The 19,124-nt window shown below is 36.7% G+C and overlaps 1 protein-coding gene across 4 annotated transcripts in view; it reads right to left on the reverse strand.

Annotated features, from left to right (window-relative positions):
• ANGPT1 (angiopoietin 1) overlaps positions 1 to 19,124 on the reverse strand; it is a 229,660-nt gene that overhangs the window by 38,481 nt on the left and 172,055 nt on the right. For 3 of the 4 annotated variants that reach the window (XM_028534010.2, XM_028534009.2, XM_036031352.1), the window contains exons 6-7: positions 14,587 to 14,688; positions 4,203 to 4,369 (exon numbers count right to left, since the gene is read on the reverse strand). In XM_028534010.2, the coding sequence (XP_028389811.1) occupies positions 4,203 to 4,369; positions 14,587 to 14,688 (269 nt within the window). Of the gene's footprint in view, positions 1 to 4,198; positions 4,370 to 14,586; positions 14,689 to 19,124 lie in introns of all 4 variants that reach the window. The other variant, XM_036031351.1, reaches the window with a different exon arrangement.

The raw sequence follows: 19,124 nt of genomic DNA on the forward strand, positions 1-19,124 counted from the left end.
TTGTTGATGAGTTCATGACAGAATGTGGGTACTGAATAGTTAGCCACAGAGTGTTATAAATATATGAGAGCACAGGGCATCCAAATTAGCCTGAGAGCGAGGGTGATGCACTTTTCTAGGCAATCACAGTGGGGAGACTTACAGGGGAGTCCTCTCAGGATCAATCCAAGTGGCAAAGTGAAGAAAGCAGTATTGAGCAGAGGGAAAAGCTGGACTCACACATGGTCACACCAAAGACCTCAACTAATCTCAAGTGCAGTTCTGGACCTTGGATGGTGCTTCAGAATTGCCCCAAACTGGGGCAAGGGGATCTTTATATACTCCTATATCGACAAGTCATTGAGTGTAATGTCCACAGGGAAGAGCAATGACTTCGGGTGATGTGGCTTTCTTCAGCCCCGGGCAATGCCCAGGTAGAGGACCTTGGCTATAAGCTGTTAGCCAGCAACCCACGAGGGGGGAGGAGCACTTCAGTTCTGAAGGGAGGCAATAGGTTAGTGCATCACAGTATCCAGCACAGTATCCTTCAATGTTGTTGAAATACATGAAGGGGGGTGGAGACCAAGTCAGGCTGTCTTTTAGAGAAAACATCCCACACTAGTGTGGAAGATATACTTGAGAGCATCCAGACTGGGGGCAGGCATGCTCTGTAATAGTCTGGGTCTCAAGTGACAAGAATCTAGATAATATTACCCCCCTAGAGGAAGTACTTAATAATTTCATATTGATTATGTTACTTCACATAATGTGTTCATTATGACACTCTTACATTATTGATTATTTTCTTTATTCTTCTGGGTTCTTTAGATTTCCTTTTCTATCTGAGAAAATCATTTGAATTTCCTTAGAAGATAAAAGAAAGAAATATGTGCATTACATGCACATTTGTAAGCTCACCTGTCCATTCACAACACTTACTTTTAGTCAACATTTGTCTAGATCATGAGGAAAATTTTTTTCAAGGTATATTTATACTTATGGCTACAGCTATTACAAGTTTTTTAAAAAATAACTTCTGTTAAGATAGGATATTAAAAATTAAACCCTCAAAGAACTTCTGCACTTAATGTGAAAGAGAAAAAATACAGAAAATGTAAAAAAGTAAAACAAAAATCTAGCATAAATGCCAGTTTTATTTCAATTGAATTTGAGCAGTCAGTTGACCAGTCTCAGTTTCTACATCTTTAAAATGTGTCTAAAAATATTCCCAAGTCAATGTCAGGATTAAATTAATAAAGTGCTAAAAGTCATTTTATAAATTATACAACACTATACAAATGTCAGTATTAATACTTTTAATAATTTATCTCGGCCAGGCATCCTAGTTCAGAGAGAAAACCAGCGAGTGGAGGAAAGGCACCAAGGCGAAGCTGGAGGTGTGGAGCGCTACTCTGGGGCATGTGAGGTCTGCTGGCCCCCGACAGTCAGGGCTGGGCATGAGTGAGTGATGACACAGTGGAGAGGGAAGTCACAAGGGTGTAGCTTCCCCCTTCCAAGCTTCTGTTTGACTTTCTTTGAGAGAGTGAATCATGCCGTTTCACAGTGTGCTTATTTTAACTAAGCTTTCACCAGAACAGGCATTATGTTCTAATGAGTTCTAATTTCCCACTTGATGCCAACATGAATCTTAATACTTAATTGCATGAGAAAGTGATGATTACTGACCTATTTTCTGCTGATTCTTGGCAGGAAAGAGGGCGGGAGCCACCAACTTCATTACAGCAGCATGATAGAGGGGAAACCACACTGAACTAGGTAGGAGTCAAACATCCCATATTTGAGTCTTTCTCTCTCCTTGGGCAAAATATTGCATATTTCTGAACCTCAGCTTTCTTTTCATTAAAACCAGAGGTTTGGAATTAAATTATGATGTTCCTTCTGAGTTTATAGTTCTGATTTTCAAGGTTCATAATATGCTGAAGAAAGAAGAATGGGAATCTCAGAGTGTATGCCTCACTCTAGCTGGGAAAAAATATTTTAAAAAATATTTTTAATTAAATTTATTAGGGTGACATTGGTTAGTAAAATTGTATGGGTTGCAAGTATACAGTTCTGTTATACACCATCTGCATTGTTCATTGTATATTTATTCTTCAAAGTTAAATCTTCCATCACCATATATTTGACCCCATGTATCCTTTATAACCTCCCCCCACCTCTCCTTTCCCTCTGGTGACCACCATACTGTTGTCTGTCTATGAATTTTTGTTTGTTTGTTTGTGTGTCTTGTGTGCTCATTTGTTGCTGTCCACTTCACATCCCACCACATGAGTGAAATTGTATGGTTCTTGACTTGATTCATCCTCTTGATGACAGAACTTCATCACGTGGGTGAAGACCAGCATCACACAGTGTTGAAGGAACGGGAACCGCTCACTGAGAGCAGTGGGGCACTCAAAGAGGAGGTCAGTGCTCTTTCCTCACGCAGGCGTAAGAATGACAGTCATGCCATCCACCCGAAAGCTCACTTCGGAGGCCCATGGTCCTCCTTAACCTGCTCAAAGACTCTGTCCCCAAAACACCACTCCAGCTGCGCAGGCACAGGCATGAACACACACATACACGAACTGAGAGACAGTTTGGAAAGGAACCAAAGAAAATTCTTCAGGAGCCTAGAAAAAGACTAGACTAATTATTTGCTAGTCCTATTGTCAGGCTGTCTGACATTAGCCAAGTTTCATATAGTTTCAAGTTTCAGGTCAAAACATTTACATAAGAGTACCCCTGATGTTTTACAGTGGTTTTTCTTGTTATAAAAATCTCAAAATATTGACCTCCTTGGAAACATTTCTTCTTACACTCCATTGCATTTTATAAATGTCTCTTCTTTGGTTTCTTGAATTGCCATTATGTATACCCTCACTCCCCGCCCGCCACGAGACTGTGAACTCTTTAGATCTATTTCTCATCCTCTGTTGATGTGGTGACATCATCACTGTTTGCTAAGAAAATGATTATTATGTCTCCAAGGATCCAATCCCATACATAATTCATTAAAATACAATGAGATGCGCTCATGAAAAAGTTGTAGATTCAAAGCCCTAAAGAATGATATTCTCAAAAAGACAAATAAACGGCAGAAACAGTTGAACTATGAGGAGGGGGCCACACAAGTTGGAAAAAAAGCAGAGGGCTCTGGTTGCTTTCACTGCACTTTGCTTGCAGCAACATACCAGCCCTTTAACGCACACAATTGTGTCTCCCTGACCCTTGCAGCATAGCCACAATACTGAGAGTTTAAAGTCACTGCAACTCTAACTTACTGATGACAAAACTGAGGCACACACAATAATTAATGACCTGCTATTTGCCAGGTGTTGCATTAATGGGCAATGATATAAAAGCAACTAAAATATATTCCCATATGTTTAGTGATCTACTTCGTAACAAAGCTGGACAGTGAGATCTGGGAAACTAGAGATCTCATTCCTGACTGCAAAACTGCTGGTGAACAGCAGAGTTCCCGGAATACAGACTAACACAGGGGGTGTGAAGTGAATGTTCCATAGTGCATTCCTTGCTCAGCCATTTTTAATGTTTTTTTGTCTATGAGCCACTCATAGAAAAAACCGGAGATGTTAACAATTAAGTGTATAGATTGTCTATTTTTACATCGTGAATGATAAACTGTGTATATTGATGCCATGATTTGGATTTATTTTTGTCTTTTATATTATTTACCAAAAAAAAAAATCTAAATTATGCTTCACCTGAATTTTTATGTCAATTACTCAAAAACATAAAATTTTATTCCTCTTTTATCACCTTCAAAATAATGTGAAAATCATAATTTAAGAAAGGTAAAAAAGGAATGCATAAGTAGAACATTTTTTTGACAGAAGGAAGAGTGTACTTATTTCAAGCCACTGAGGTTGAGTAAATTCTTTGTCATCAGCTTTATATGTATGAATCCACTGACACTTTATAACAGTAACAACACCACTATTCATATTGTGCTTAACTTAATTCCTTATCATCAAAAACTGAAACAACATCAAGAAATCAGTCGGTGAAAATTGGAATTCCAAGCTTTTAAGAAGTCTTTACAAGGCTTTTCATATCCTTATCAGATGCCTGGACAAGCAACCTGATTTTCAGTTGAAGGATGACTTTTATCATGTCTTTTTTTCACACTTTTCCATTAAAATTATTAGGTGGGCTGGGCCCAAGGCAACTGAGCACTCTAGGGAAGGAAGACTTACCTATAGTTTTGCTTTTCATTTCCTATGTGGAATCTGTCGTATTGTGAATAGGCTTGGTTTCCTTCCCAGTCCATTAGCTGGATTCTTAGCGTGTACTGCCTCTGGCTGGTCATGGCGAAAATAAACTCATTCCCCAGCCAGTATTCACCGGAGGGGTTTCCAAAACCCTGTGGAGGAAGACAGAGATGCAGTTGTTACTTTAGAGAGTCTGTTCGTGTTCAGTATTAACTACATTCTAAGTAATAATTAAACGTTTTGAAAAGTAAAGATGTCTTTACACACTTTTTTCAATTACTGATTCAATATTTTTCTGCTGTGTTTCCTTCCATTGAGGCGTATATCTAATTCTTATTGGGGGAAAACCTTGTGTTCACATCTGTGTAGATTAGATGTTTGGGATCAAATGAATCTAATTAATGCGTTTAGCCAGGAAACACTTCTCTGTCATAGCTTGCTTATGAAAATGTTTATAAAATACCAATTAATGGAATATTTTTAAAACATAATTAAATATTTTCCAATGAATTATCAGGGTAGTATCAGACAATGGTTTAACAATACTATTATTGTCTGTGTTTTCATTATTATTCAGCTTTAACATTCTCATTTAAAAAATTTATTTTCAATTACAGTTGACATACAATATTAGTCAGTTACAGATATATAACATAGTGATTAGACATTTATGTACCTTACAAAGTCCTCCAATAAGTCCAGTGTATATGTAGTTATTGACACCATATAGTGTCCTTTCAATATTATTGACTATATTACCTATTTTATACTTCATATTCCTAGGACTATTTTTACAACTTGTAATTTGCACTTCTTAATCCCTTCGCCTTTTTCACCTATCCCCCTTCACCCACCTCTTATCTGACTACTATCAATTCGTTCCCTGTACCTGTGAGTTCATACCTATTTCCTTTGTTTATTTTATTTGTTAGATTCTACATATAAGTGAAATCATATAGTATTTGCCTTTCCCTGTCTGACTTATTTCAGAAGAATATTTGCTAATGATACCTTCAATAGGGGTGTTGATATCCAAAATATATAAGGAACTCATACAACTTAACACCAAAAAAATAACAATGTGATTAAAAAATGAGCAGAGAACCTGAATAGACATTTCTCCAAAGAGGAAAAATAGATGGCCCATAGACACAAACAAGGTGCCCTGAGTCTCTGATCGCCAAGGACATGGAAAGCAAAACCACAGATAGCTATCACGTTCCACCTGTCAGACGCCATCATCAGTAAAATCAACAAACAACCACTGTTGGTGAGGATGTGGAGAAAAGTGAACCCCTATGCATTGTTGAAAGAATTATAAATCGGAACATCCATTTTTGAAAGCAGTGTGAATATTCCTCAAAAAATTAAAAATAAAACTACCACATAACCTAGCAATTCCATTTCTGAGTATTTATCCAAAGAAATCCAAAACACTAATTTGAAAAGATATATGCACTCCTATGATATAACATTCTCATCTGAAAATAGCAATTAGCAAACCTTTAAATCTAGAACTGTAATCATTCACTGGCATGAATCTGGATTTTGAGGCAGAAAGCTGACAGAGCTAGTGAGTGAACCTAGCTGGCTGCTCTACGTGGCTCTATTGTTTTGGGGGTTTTTTTTAGGGCAATCCCAGTCATGGTTATTAAGTGTGCAAAATAGCTTAGTTATGGGGGGGAAATGTTGTCCCCACAAGAAAGCCAACTCCTAATGTTGGAGATGTTAATGATAGGAAAATAAAGAACCCTAAGTAACTGTTGGCATCCTAGACTTTGTGTATTCACAACTGCCTCAGAAAGTACTCCTTGGTAATGCTTGAAGTTCTATGTAATTGTTCTGCATGTCTGTCTACTGACTGACCAGGCTATGAGTTCCTTGAGGACAGAACTTGTGCTGTATTTGCAAATCCTCAAAGGCTAGTGGAAAACTGGCATATTTTGAACATTCCATATGTTTTACTGAAGTTCAAAGAAAAATGAGGAAGGAGGGAAGATGAAAGGAGGAAACAAATAAAGGAAGGAAAGAGGGAAGAAAAATACTATGTCAACTTGTAATGCCATTCAGGAAAGTAACCATAAAACATAATTCTTGTTTTAGGTAATTTGGTTAAAAAGTGTCTTTTTTTTCTGTTTCTGTTTTTTTTTTTGTTTTAGAGAGAGGGGAAGAGAGAAGAGAGAAACATTGATGTGAGAGAGAAACATCGATAGGTTGCCTCTCGTACAGCCCTGACCAGGGATCGAACTCACAACCTAAGAATGCGCCCTGAGCCACACCAACTAGGGTTCAGGAAAGTGTGTTTTGAAGTTCCCAACTGAATCATAGTCACTGAAGATCGGGTTGAAAACAAAAATTCCGGACTTCACACTGAACTAAAATACGTAATATGAACCAGTCCCATGGATCTGAACTTGAATAAGCTCCCAATTTGTCTTGTGCACTTTTGTATTTAGAAGATACGCCTCCGGTAATAACAGGATATGCTCTGATGTTTCAGAAGTAAACAGAATCTGGTTAATTGAGGTATTCATTGATATAGGTTTTATTTTATCTATATTAAGAAAAAGTATGTGGAAAGAAGTAAAATAGTCACATCAATCCTTATTTTCTCAACACAAATGATAGAATTTGGAGAACCTTTAAAATTTCATATATATCAGCTATATAAAATTATAACTACATTAGAAGTGTTCTTAACTGCTTTCTCCTTTAATCCACTTAACACATGAATCAGTATTTTCCATTCCTTCTTTAAAATACATTGATGCACAGAGCATATTAAAAGAATTAAATGTATCTGTACACTGCTGTCTCTGCCAGTTAAGTTACTTACCAAAGCCAGTTGTGTTTGGTCTCAAATATGCTTATGCCAGATCTGTTATTGTAATGATAAGATTTATAATGTTATGTAAATAAGTTAAATATTAGTGGGTAAAGCAGGTTTTAAAAAAAATCTAATTTAAATATTTAGGTTTGCTTGATAAAAGCAAATCCCTAAAACAATTGCTTTCGAATTATGTGTTTCTGAAACAACTCTAAAAGATTGGGAAAAATAAAACAGAGGGTTTTTAATTGCTGTGCATGCCTCTTACTCTAGTTTAAAGAAACAAAAGCTAGAAATTCGATGCATTTCATTATGGGAAAGTTTATGATGAAAGAACCATTTACCTAGAATTCCAGGGTTTGGTCCTACATTTAAAAAATGGATAAATAAGTGCATATTTTTAAATTTAAAGTTAAAATAAAATGATATAGGCATACTTCAAAAGTTATTCTCCAGTTTAACTTAGGTTTCAATGAACTAAACACTCTCTGCCCAGACTACACTGGGTATATTCATATATTCCCCCAAAGACTATCTACTTGTAATTCTGAGTAAAAATATAGAACCCAATGAAGTCAGGATTTCCGTGGCTCCTTCTCTGTTCCTAAAATACTCAAGTCACATTTGGCACAAGTTCCATCCACAGTGGCAGGAAATATTAGAGCAATTTAGGATGTGCTAAGAATTTTAAACATTCTTATGGCAGTTGGTGCCACACACTAAGGAGGAGAGTGAAGCTTACCTTCTCCAATGAATAAGCAAAACAGAAAGTTACAGAGGACTGAAGTCAGAGAACTAACTAGCACATTCTCAGACGCAGCAGCCACTGGGAAGAAAAAAAAGACTGCTGGGGTTTTCCTTGCATTTCTTCTCAGCTTAGACATGTCAAAACTCCCTCTAGCCACTTGACAATTCCCTCTTCTGTGTAGTCAGAAGGGATTCGCAATTGTGCTAAATGTGAATAAGGAGGCTGGGAATGATGAAGTGTTAAGTTTTAGGTCACATATTTCCACGCTGTTGAAAGCGTTGCATGGATAAAACTCTCCAGCTTCCCCAGGGAAATGTAAGAGATCTCCTGCAAGCCACACAAATGGACGGCCATTAATGTCATTCCTACAAGCCTCCATCCCTGTCTTGGCACGCAGACTGGTACCTCCCTCTAAGTGAGCTTAACATCCCTTCCTAAACAGTTTGATTTTTTTCCTCACTGAGAAAAAGAGGAAGAAGCAACTGAAAAGTAAGCAACAAAATTTGTTCCGGGAAACCAAAATTCTATTTCACGCACTTTCCTGATAAACTATCTACGCATGCTCTATTGTGGGAGCAAAACGTTGGACTACAATGAATCAAATGGCTATTGGAGAGAGCGTAGGGAGGAAACCTTCTAACGGCTAAAAGTGCAGTGATGCAGAAACAACTGTTTCATCGTAAAGATGAAAAATAAATGAAAGAAGGGGAAATGGGTTCCCACATTAATAATCTGTCTATTGTATAATTTATCAGACCGACCATGAATCTGATGCCTAGCAACAAAGGCTTGGCTTTGATTAAATAACTTCTACTCCCTGTCTTGGTTCTAATTTGAAGCCTTTCTGCCACGTTTGTTGTGGACAGTCTGACATCATTTCTGAACCTCAGTTTCCTCCTGCAAAACACAGCTTAAAATACGGTTTCCATATAGAGTGTTGTGGGTAAGAAATAAGATAATATACCTAAAGCATTTAGCTCAATGTTGATATGTGAGAAGCACTTAACAAAATTCTAGTTGGTGGTATAGTCAGAGCATACGTCACAATACATAGTAATTTTCTGTTTGCTTGCCTCTCTCCTCTGAGACTGTGAGTTATTTGAAGTTGAGCAGGTTCCTTTTTACTTTGTATGAGAAAGGGAACAAGAATAATCCAGAGTCTTGTTTTAGCCTGAAAATTAGGAAGAGGATACTGATACAATTCTTTAAGAGGCTTTCAGATGCTAGGAACTACTGTAGTTTTATAACAGGTTGCATGCTGGTTTATACAAATGAGTAATATCATTTTAGTCCAAAAAGATAAATATTGAATAAGAAATTGGAACCAACAGGTTGCAACTGAGGCTAATCTATGACATCAACCAAAGTGTTGACTACCTTCTCATTCTTATTTCTGCTTCCTACTGCTAAAGAGAAGCTGTCTTCAGCTTCCCTCAGCTGCTATTTATTTTAATCACATTCTCTTTATATCGCATAAGTTTCGGGATCTACAAAAAAAGGTAATTTTTGAGACCTTAAATCCATGCCAATAAATCGCTAGTTCTGACAGTAGCTCTCTTCCTGGAGTGCATATCAAAAGCAGCTGTGGAACTTTTCAAAAATATAGATGACTTGGTTTCCCCACATGCTGGTCCTAACTCAATGTGTCTGGGGCAGGTACAGAGATCTGCACATTTAAACGTTTCACTGCTGAGCCTGCTGTACACCAAAGGTGAGGAATCATATTATCATGATGTGAAATAACTATGCCGAGGGAAAATTAGGAAGAATATGTTAGCCAGATCAAATAATCTGAGTGGTACACAGGGAAGAGTTAGGTAAAAAACCTCATTTTCATATTCAGGTCTGTATTAAGGGACAAATTTTGGTTAGGTACTGTGGATTGTCTTTGGAAAAAATTCATATTTATGACTGGAACACAGAGATGGCCAATGGACATTAAAAGAAGGTTTCCACATTATTGCGTACATAACAGCTTACCTACTACCATAGGTCTATATTTTATACCAAATAGACTGAAACATCCATAAAAATAAAAATAAAAGTTTAAACAAAATTCAGTGCTGATACTGAAAAAGCATCAAGTTCTTAGTGAATTAATATATAATAGTAATAAAATAGAATTTTTTTCTTTTTCATAAATAAAATCTAAGAATGTCATACCATATTCTTTCATGAAAACTACTATGTTTAGTTGTGCCAATCACAATCACGTGAAAGATTTTTATACCATAATTCAGGTAGATTACTAATTCTATTTCTCCTTTAGCTCTTTAATAAAAGGCAAAAAAGACACTGGAAATTAACCTAAACTGATGTTGACTTAAAACTTGCCTTAAAACCACATATTGTTTTAAAAATGCACACAGAGGAAAGACTAATATTCATTAGTTTTTGCCAAAACTTGCAGAAATGTTCAGTTGTGGTTTGTATTTTTCCAAGCTAATAAAATAATTGTCTCAGATACTTTATTTGTTTTGTCTGATAATGCTCATAGGAAGTGTCGACTTTTTATAGCTGAACACAATTGAAACCAGACATAGTCCATGTATCCTATGGGTTTCATCTCTTCCCATATAAGTAATTAAAGAAAACAGATAAGAGGCCATGATGGCTGGGCTGTGGCTTCCAAAGGTGCTTTAATTCACAATTCAGTCCTGCATTTCCGATCACTGCTGAGACACACTCAGCCCAAGAAAGATCAAACAAATGATTTTTTCCCATGTTTTAAATTTCTTATAGATTTTTCACTTTTTAATGCAAAAATGTTAAAATGCAGTTGAAAATGTGCTCTTAATTTCTTTCCAGAAACAAAGAACTCCCAGAAGGTATGGTGGTCAGACTGAAATATTTGAGTTAATAGGAAGCTCTGTTTATGGGGGTAATTGTTTTCAATACAAAACCAGGTTGTCTCCAGGGCACTAGTCACTACCTTCCATAAAGTCAGGCCACTGGGGTACTGTTTGGAACTCCTAGCTTGATTGGGCTTTACGTGCAAAAGTACTGCTGATAAGTGTTATTGCTGGAGGCCACGGAATAGTATTTGCATGGCTTGAAGGAGTTAATATAGTTCCCTAAGTGCCTCATTAAAAGGGCCCACTCCAGACTTCCCTCTCAGCAAACATCTTTACAAATCCATAAACCAGAATTTGCCGAATTGCCTCATAAGGAAGGTTAAGTAAAAACAAAGCTCAGGTAAAAGAGTTTTTTGTAGGCTTACAGCCAAAGAATCAAACAAGTAGCAAATCTTCCATGTTGAGAGGGTTCAAAATGATAATCTTAACATATGACATATATTTGTAATTTCATGTTGATCATCTTAACATGTTTTTTCTGAAAACCTTAGGAGGCAAGAGGCAGCCCTTAGGCATCAGCCAGAATGCAGGAAAGAGAGAGGAAAGGCAGAGAAGAAGGCAGGATGAAACTTGATTTCTACACTCGGTGCCGGAGAAAGAAGTGAAGCATCTTAGGTTGTGTTACAGTAGATCAGTGAAGATTGAGGAGGAAGTGGTGCGTGCCAAGAAGTTCTCGCTTTCCCAAAGGAGGTACACACCCCAGCAGCCAGCTCTTCTGATGCAGGGAGCACCAGCGGGTGTGATTGATGAGAACTGGCATGAGGAGTCCACATCTGTCCCTTGTGGAGTCCTGTGAGTTTGTCTTTAGGTGAAAGAAAACCTCTGGAGGAAACGACTGCAACACTTTCTACCATGTGTTTTGGTGAAAGTTAACCAAGCTGTAACACATGATGAATTCTTTTAATTAAAACAAATAAGTCGTCGGACTCATTTTTGCCAAAATGTTTCAGAGTTTTGGAGCCTTATCTCACTTACTGCCTGTGCAGAATTGACACTCAGCTGATAAATTGTCCTAGTTTGAAGAAAACATGATGGTCTTTCTGTTTGAAAGAGGGAGAGGGGAAACTTCATCAAAGCTATGGTTACAAGATAATTCATTCTCATTCCAATAACGAAAATGCATAAATTAAAATGGATGTATATACTTGAGAAATACTTACAAGACATTAGTCAACACCATACTTTATATGTCAATCTCTCTTACTATACATGATTAGTTCATCCAGGCAGCAGCAGATGCTTACAGCTGCTAATTCATTAGTTTGGAAAGTCACCATGATGGCAATTTTATATTCATTTTTTTCTACTATTACCAATATGCATAATAAAATATTATAGATTTGCCTGAACCTGTATCTATAGTTTGAATCTCAGATAACTTCTTCACATCCCATTTTAGTCATGAAAGTAGTCATGAGCTAGGGTGGTTTGCAAAATAGTATTTTTGGCAGAGTTAAGTAAAAATTTTGCAGTCTTTGAGTAATAATAACAACTACTGTTTATTGAACAGTCAGGGTGTCAAGTGCTTTACTTATAGCTAATCCTCACAACATCCCTGCAAGGCAGGTGAGGTATTATTATTATTATTACTGTCCCCTTTTAATGAGTGAGAAAGTTAGGTATGTGTTAAACGATTTGCCAGATAACGCTTTCTTTGTAAATGACAGAGTGACAACTCAAAGTGATAATGTAATGCAAGGTTGCTCCTCGCCATATGTTCTTAGAATCACATGGGCAGAAAGAGACCTTATAATCAAACCAACATTCTGATTCTCCGTAGCAATCCTGGAACATGGTGATTTACCTTCTACCGGGGCATTTTCACTGAAGAGTGCTCCTTACCACTTACAGCCAGTCCATTCATGTCGGAAAGAGCCATTAGAGAGTTTTGTTCACCCTTAGTCAAATTTTGCCTCTCTGGAATATTCCTCCATTCATTATGGAGATTCCTCCTTTAGAACAATGTTAAAATGTAGATTCTAGCTCAGGAGGTCTATGGTGGGGCTTCAGAGTCTACATTTCTAATAACCCCCAGACAGTGCTGGGCTGCTAGCCCCTGGACCACACTTTGAGTAGCAGGCTCCAGAACCACACCTCTGTCCAGTCAATTAAAACAATTATCAGGTTTATACCTGATTTTTTTCCTCCAGGTTAGACACCAGTTATTCACCAGCTCCGAATATGATTTCTGGATTCCTCCCACCCTGCTTGTGCCCTCCGGGGTGAGTTCCCTAGTTGGAAGACCTCCAGAACTGAAAGCACGTTCTTGATGCAAACAGACCATGGCAGGCACAGAATGTTCCGCATTAGTTTTTACAACTAAAAGCTATTGCTAATGTAGATTGTGCACATAAGTCTTTGTCTTTTTCTTCGAAGCCAGCAACATAAAATGAGTTTATATTGACGTAAACCTCTCCATGTTTCAAATACTAGGTTCTCAAACCAGTCACCCTTGTCCCCTATTCTTACAGTTAATTTTGCATATTTTTGGTCTGGTAAAAGACTTTCATTTACATTTATCTCTGTAGAATTCTATTTTTTGGCTTCCTACCTTCCTATTTTGAGTTTATTGTTTATTAAAGGCATCAAGATTCCAACTTTGTGAAGCTCCAAACTTTATTAACTTACATTCAGTGTCCAACTGAGTGATAAAAATGTTGCAGGCACAGAGACGCCACTTGAGACCTCCCTTTATTTACTAAAACCCCTTATTTACTGTTATTCAACCAACAACGAACCTACTAATGGATGAACTGTGATGTCCAATGACCAATTTTTATGCATTGTTTATGAGACAGGACTTAAGTTGGTAGAGCACTTTTCCTCACCTTTTTTTAACTTTCTTTCTGAGAGAGAAATCTGTCAAAAAATAGTCAAGATTTGGATAAATCTTTTATCCAAAAGATTCAGGTGTAAAAAAAAAGAGAGAGAGAGAATTAGTCCATACATGAAAATCCCCTTCCATTACTGTGTCTGCCTTGACATTCTGTTGGTAGATTTTACTACTTAATATTGTAGGCATTGGGTGTGTGATTATTGAATTATGAATTATTTTAACCATCTGTATTATCTTGAAGATGTTCATCTCCAACTTGTTCATTTTCCTCTTAAAATGGAGACAATATTAGCCACAATCACTATAGTTTGATACTTAAAAAATGGGTAAGATTTATGGATAGGGCTGGCACACGTGAAGCATTGAAAAGATTAGCTGAGGACATGGTGATGATGGTAACAATGTCTGTGGTTGTTCTAGAGACCCCGATGAACCATGCTTCATGGCCCGTACCCTTGAGTACTCCTGTTACCTTGAGTCTGGACTGGCCCTGTCATCAACTTTAACCAAGAAAAAAAATGCAGTGGAAAGAAAACCAAGCTATTTCTGTATCTAATAAACCTTAAAAAGGCCTAGACACTTCTAGTTTTTGTGCTTGAGGGATGCCCACTGCCACATAAGATGTTTGATGGCCCTGGTTCGCCGTACTCAAGAGAAGTCCAGCCCAGCCACGTGGAGGAGCTCTTAGTCAACAACCAGCTACAACTTGCCCGCCATGCGATGGAGTCCTTCGGTAGTAGCTGCCTTGCTCTACAACCCACAGTTCTGTACAAGTCCCTTGTCTTGATCCATGTACCCAGTGAGGGTCTGAGTTCTAGCTTCCCCCACCCTCATTGAACCAGGAACAAATCCAGGCAATATATAACAGTTCACCAAAGAATCTCAGTAACACATTTTTCTTTCTAATGCACACATGGAAATAATTTACTGAAAATGATTTATGAGTGTCTTGTGTTTAATGAAAATAATGTCACTAATTTATCATCTTATTCTTAAAATAACTGAAAAAAAAACACCTAAAAATACAAGGGTTTATCACATAGTGTGGTGAAGATAACCTCATGACAAAAACATCAAAAACTACTTAAATTCTTCTATCTTACCATTTTATATTCTTTCCAACCTCTTTGGAAATCCACACTTCCATCTTCGCGATGTTGTATAACGGTCCAGCCTCCCCCATTAAGATCCATGTTGCAAAATACCTGACAGAAAAGGGGAAAATAAAGTCAAATAAAAAAAATCATGTTTGTTTTAAAGAGACATGTATCAGATATGTTTTAAAAATAGAAATAGAAAGGATAGGTCTATAGATAAAAGAATAAAATTTGCTATGTTGAAAATGTTACTTTAGACATACTATTGGTTATTCTTCTTATATTTAGCTATTTCTGCTTAATTTCCATAAAAAATGAATTACTTACAAACATTTAAATCCATCACCTGAAAATTGTCTCTGTCTCAGATTATAAATTTGTTTATAATCTTTTTTAAATGGTAACAGGTACTAGTGTTTGCTGAATTTTTAAAAATGGTACTAATGTTCCCAAAAGTATAGACCATTTTATCATCAAAACATATGGCTTCAGATTTTTAAATCTTTAGTTAATTGAAATGGCAATATAGTAATAAGAAATGTTTTAGAGAAACAATTTTATAAAAAAGTCATTTCTATTTAGCTATGACATATTTCATTGCATATTAACTTCCATGTACTTACATAACTACAATAATTATTCCTGAATGTCTCAATGTCACATTAGAGGCAAAATTTTGTCCGTGGCATATGGAGAACACATTACTTGCATGAATTTGCATCATGAACAGTAAGAAGGGAACATGACATGCTGTATTCCTTCTGACCGCAACAAGCATTTCATTCTCATGTGGAAAAGTTATCCAAATCTTTCAAAGACTTATGCTTATTTCAATTATTCTAAATACAATAGTATTTATTTAGAAATTGATTCATTCCCCCCAGAGTCCACCCAAGGAGAGAAACATATCAGTAATGGGATTATCTTTGGAGAGCAATCACTATAATTGATGCAGCATGAATGTGGCAGTTTGATTATTCAAGGGCCCAACTATGGGGAATACCACTCCCCTGGCAATTCACTACAAAAGCACTTTGGAGGCTGGCCGAAGGTGGAGATGTGATGCAACAGCAGCAGGCAGGCTGTGTGGGCACAGAGCTAAGCTCTGGTTCAAGGAAAAAACGTCAAGTGTTTTCCTTGAGGTATTACATTTTGGGCACAAATAGCTACAGGGTAGGGAAACAATGGCAAGAACTGTCATTCAAAGGACAAATTATTTATGCACTTCTTCTGCGTGAAAGGAACTAAAAAATGCATGCTTGTTTGAGAGTATATAAATAGGTAAACTGCTCTCCAGAGGGCTGGATGTCTTTCTAACTTGACAATGGCCACCCATCAGTGTGTCTTCATAATCCCTAGGAATTGACTCACCTCCAAGACTATAAATGTGAAATGGCCCTCCCTGGCTCCCTCCCTGGCTCCCTCCCTTAATTAATCCCTTAACCTTTCTGTCCCTGCTCATTGCCATCAACATGATCTCTGGCTAGTCTTTTGTCCTCCTTAAGTCTAATTCATTCACTCAATTATTTTTCTGTGTTACAACGGGAGATACAAATGATAAATAAATTATGGATTATGTCCTGAAAAAATGCCTAAACATTTCAACAGTGACTGCTCCTTGGGATTAAGGAAATGCAGGGGTCCAGAGTTTCCAATGCCTATGACCTGAAAAATGATGAGGGCAATGATCCAAATGAGAAATTTAAGGATGAGAGCTAACATAGGAGAAAATAAAATGGCCATGGTTTTGAACGTGTAGAGTGTGGAGCAGCACAGTTATCCAAAATGAGGAGTTTACTGACCAGCTGGAGATGATCTGCTAGAGGAAGACCAGGAATAGAATGTGAAGAAGAGAACACAGGATTAAGAAAGGAGGAGCCGTTAACAATAGCATGCTTGTTAGGTGCCAGATCATTTAAACTCTTCACATGCATTTTCCAGCTTATCTCACAACTACCCTATATAGTGTGGGTATGACTGTTATCCCCATTTTGCAGATGGAAAAACTGAGGCTAGAGTGCTTCAGTAACTTACCAATGTTTATTCTTAATAAGTACTTGATCCAAGATTTGAACTCCAGGTCTTACCTAATTCGAAATGGTATTGGGAGTAATAAGCTTAAAACAGCAGTTGATAGTTTGAAGATGGGCTATCTAAAGGTGAAAAGAAAGAAGTGGAAAGAGATGTGTGTGTGTGTGTGCGGGGGGGAGGGTGACAGAAGATCCCAGAATGGGCAACCAATGGAGATAAAATAAATCAATAACCTTTAAGAAGACAGTGCCTAGCCTATAGTGGGTACTAAATGAGTATTTATTGGGTAAGTAGAGATGCAAGAAGGAAAGATAGAAAAGAAAAACTTGATTAATGTACTGCAATAAAAGAAGGGGATGGATTTTCAGTTGGGGAAGTGATCAACTTAATCAAATATTCCAGAGAAGTCAAGACAAATAAAGATTCCGAAAATACACAAATTTAAAATGAAGGAGATGTTAGTGACCTTGAGAAGAGCGAGTACAGGATTCCTGTGACAATAAAATCCAGATGGCACAGGTTAAACAGGGCACAGGTGGTGATTCAAGACCAGTGGCCAAGGAGGAACTTGACTGTTGAAACTTAAGAGCAAGTGAAAATGTTGAGAAAACATTTTGCTAGAGGAAACTGATGTCATCATTGCTTAATTAAATTTTACCCTGACTTGACTGGTTAATCAAGTATTTTTTTTCCAAATTCTTATGTTCTAATGGACATTGATTGCCTGATATCTTGCCAAACTGTGTTTGCAAACTTATAAATTCCACTTATATACTCGGGGAAAGAAGGAACTACATTTATAAATATCGAGTGTGTAGAGAAAACTATTATTTTCCGTTTTTATTACTATTATCTATGTTATTAAAATTCTATGCAAAGTTTTAAAATCACTCATAAAGTTTAGAAAAAGACAACTTTCCTTTAAAGAAAGGCATTCAGTGACTTGAAAATGTTAAGATATTTTGAGAGCCCTTCCTAATAAAAAGCCAGAGAAAGTCAGAGAGAGCTACATGGGAGATAGAAGTTACCCAGGAAGATTACTGTGTTGGAAGCTGATGTGCAGAGAAGTTAACTGGTTGGGCATACACTCCACACTTGTTATTAGGCCTCAATAATAACAGAAATAACAGCTGCTGTTTGTGGAGTATGGGCATAATATTATAAAACTAAATGGCACTTTGGTTTAGGGCTTGGACTTGGCTGCTAGATTACCTGTGTTCAAATCCCACCTCTGCTTTCTGTATCTCTTAGATCTTTTGTAAGGATTAAATACATCAGTGCATATAGAGTTTTTAGAATAGTGTTTGGCACATATTAGGCTTTGTCATTACTTGTATCTCTTAAATGTCTGTAGCATATGAGATAATGTACACTTATGTTATGCTTTATATACTCTGTATGTGTCTCATTATAGTATAGTATATGAATTACTATTACATATAACTGCATATAATTTATTTTTTATAACTTATTATAAATAATATGGAATGTACAAAGCCAAACTGTGTATAAATTCAATAAATTGTCCCTATGATTATGTTTACCAAATTCTTGTTAATAACACTGGCATTACTAATCTTCGCACATGTCACTTTTTATTATTATATAATTGTAAGAAGTTAGATTTACTCTAGAAAAAAAGGTCATGTTCTTTCTAGTCAGAAGTAAAATATTAATAAAATGCCTATGCTTAACAGATGAAGGAAGTTCAAGAAAAAGGTGGTTGGTTTCAAAAGATTTGGGACATGAAAGGACTTGAAAACTTCATTTGCCAATATCATGTGGTCTGGGCTACCTTCCTGTAGACAAGGGCCCTGATACATTTACTATGCTGGTTGCATTTATTGATCACGTGACTTGGGCTTAACTCTGTCCAAGAAAAGATTGAACTGGCTCTTATCCCAGGCAAGGTCAAAGCTTTCAAGCATTAAATACCTTTTAACATAATACAGAGATTTAAACCCAAACAAAAAGGGGAAATTTGATTCACATAGTTCTTATGTTTTTATGCTCCATACAAGTTGGAATGATTAGGCTTGTGGATGTTAATTATTTTTCCATAACCTTAAATAAAAAAGACTCAAAACATTTGTTATAGCACTTTTCAAGAGTTAGGAAATTATGAATTCATAAACAAAATTTTAATATTTTACAATAAGCAGAGTTATGAGTTAATGAGCTATTTTTTTGGATGAAACTGAACTAACCATGGGGCAGTTGGTTTAGAAACTTATACAATGAAAAAAAAAACCTTATTTCCTACTACTATGCATTGAAGGGGATTCAAAGAAGAAAATAACTACAAGCTATTAATAATAATATAAAAGTAAAAAGAAATATATAAATAATCGAATGCTCATTTTCTACCTACTTGAAAAATTAAACAGTCTTAGAAAACTGCCTTCAGCTCCCACATTACTCTCAAAAAGACAACACTTTTCTAACTTTTGCAGACACTCTCTCTTGGCAGGGAATGACGGCAGTTGAAACAGTGACTGCATAACAATTCCGTA

Source organism: Phyllostomus discolor, chromosome 7 (genome assembly GCF_004126475.2).
Source record: "Phyllostomus discolor isolate MPI-MPIP mPhyDis1 chromosome 7, mPhyDis1.pri.v3, whole genome shotgun sequence".
NCBI classification, from domain to species: domain Eukaryota; kingdom Metazoa; phylum Chordata; class Mammalia; order Chiroptera; family Phyllostomidae; genus Phyllostomus; species Phyllostomus discolor.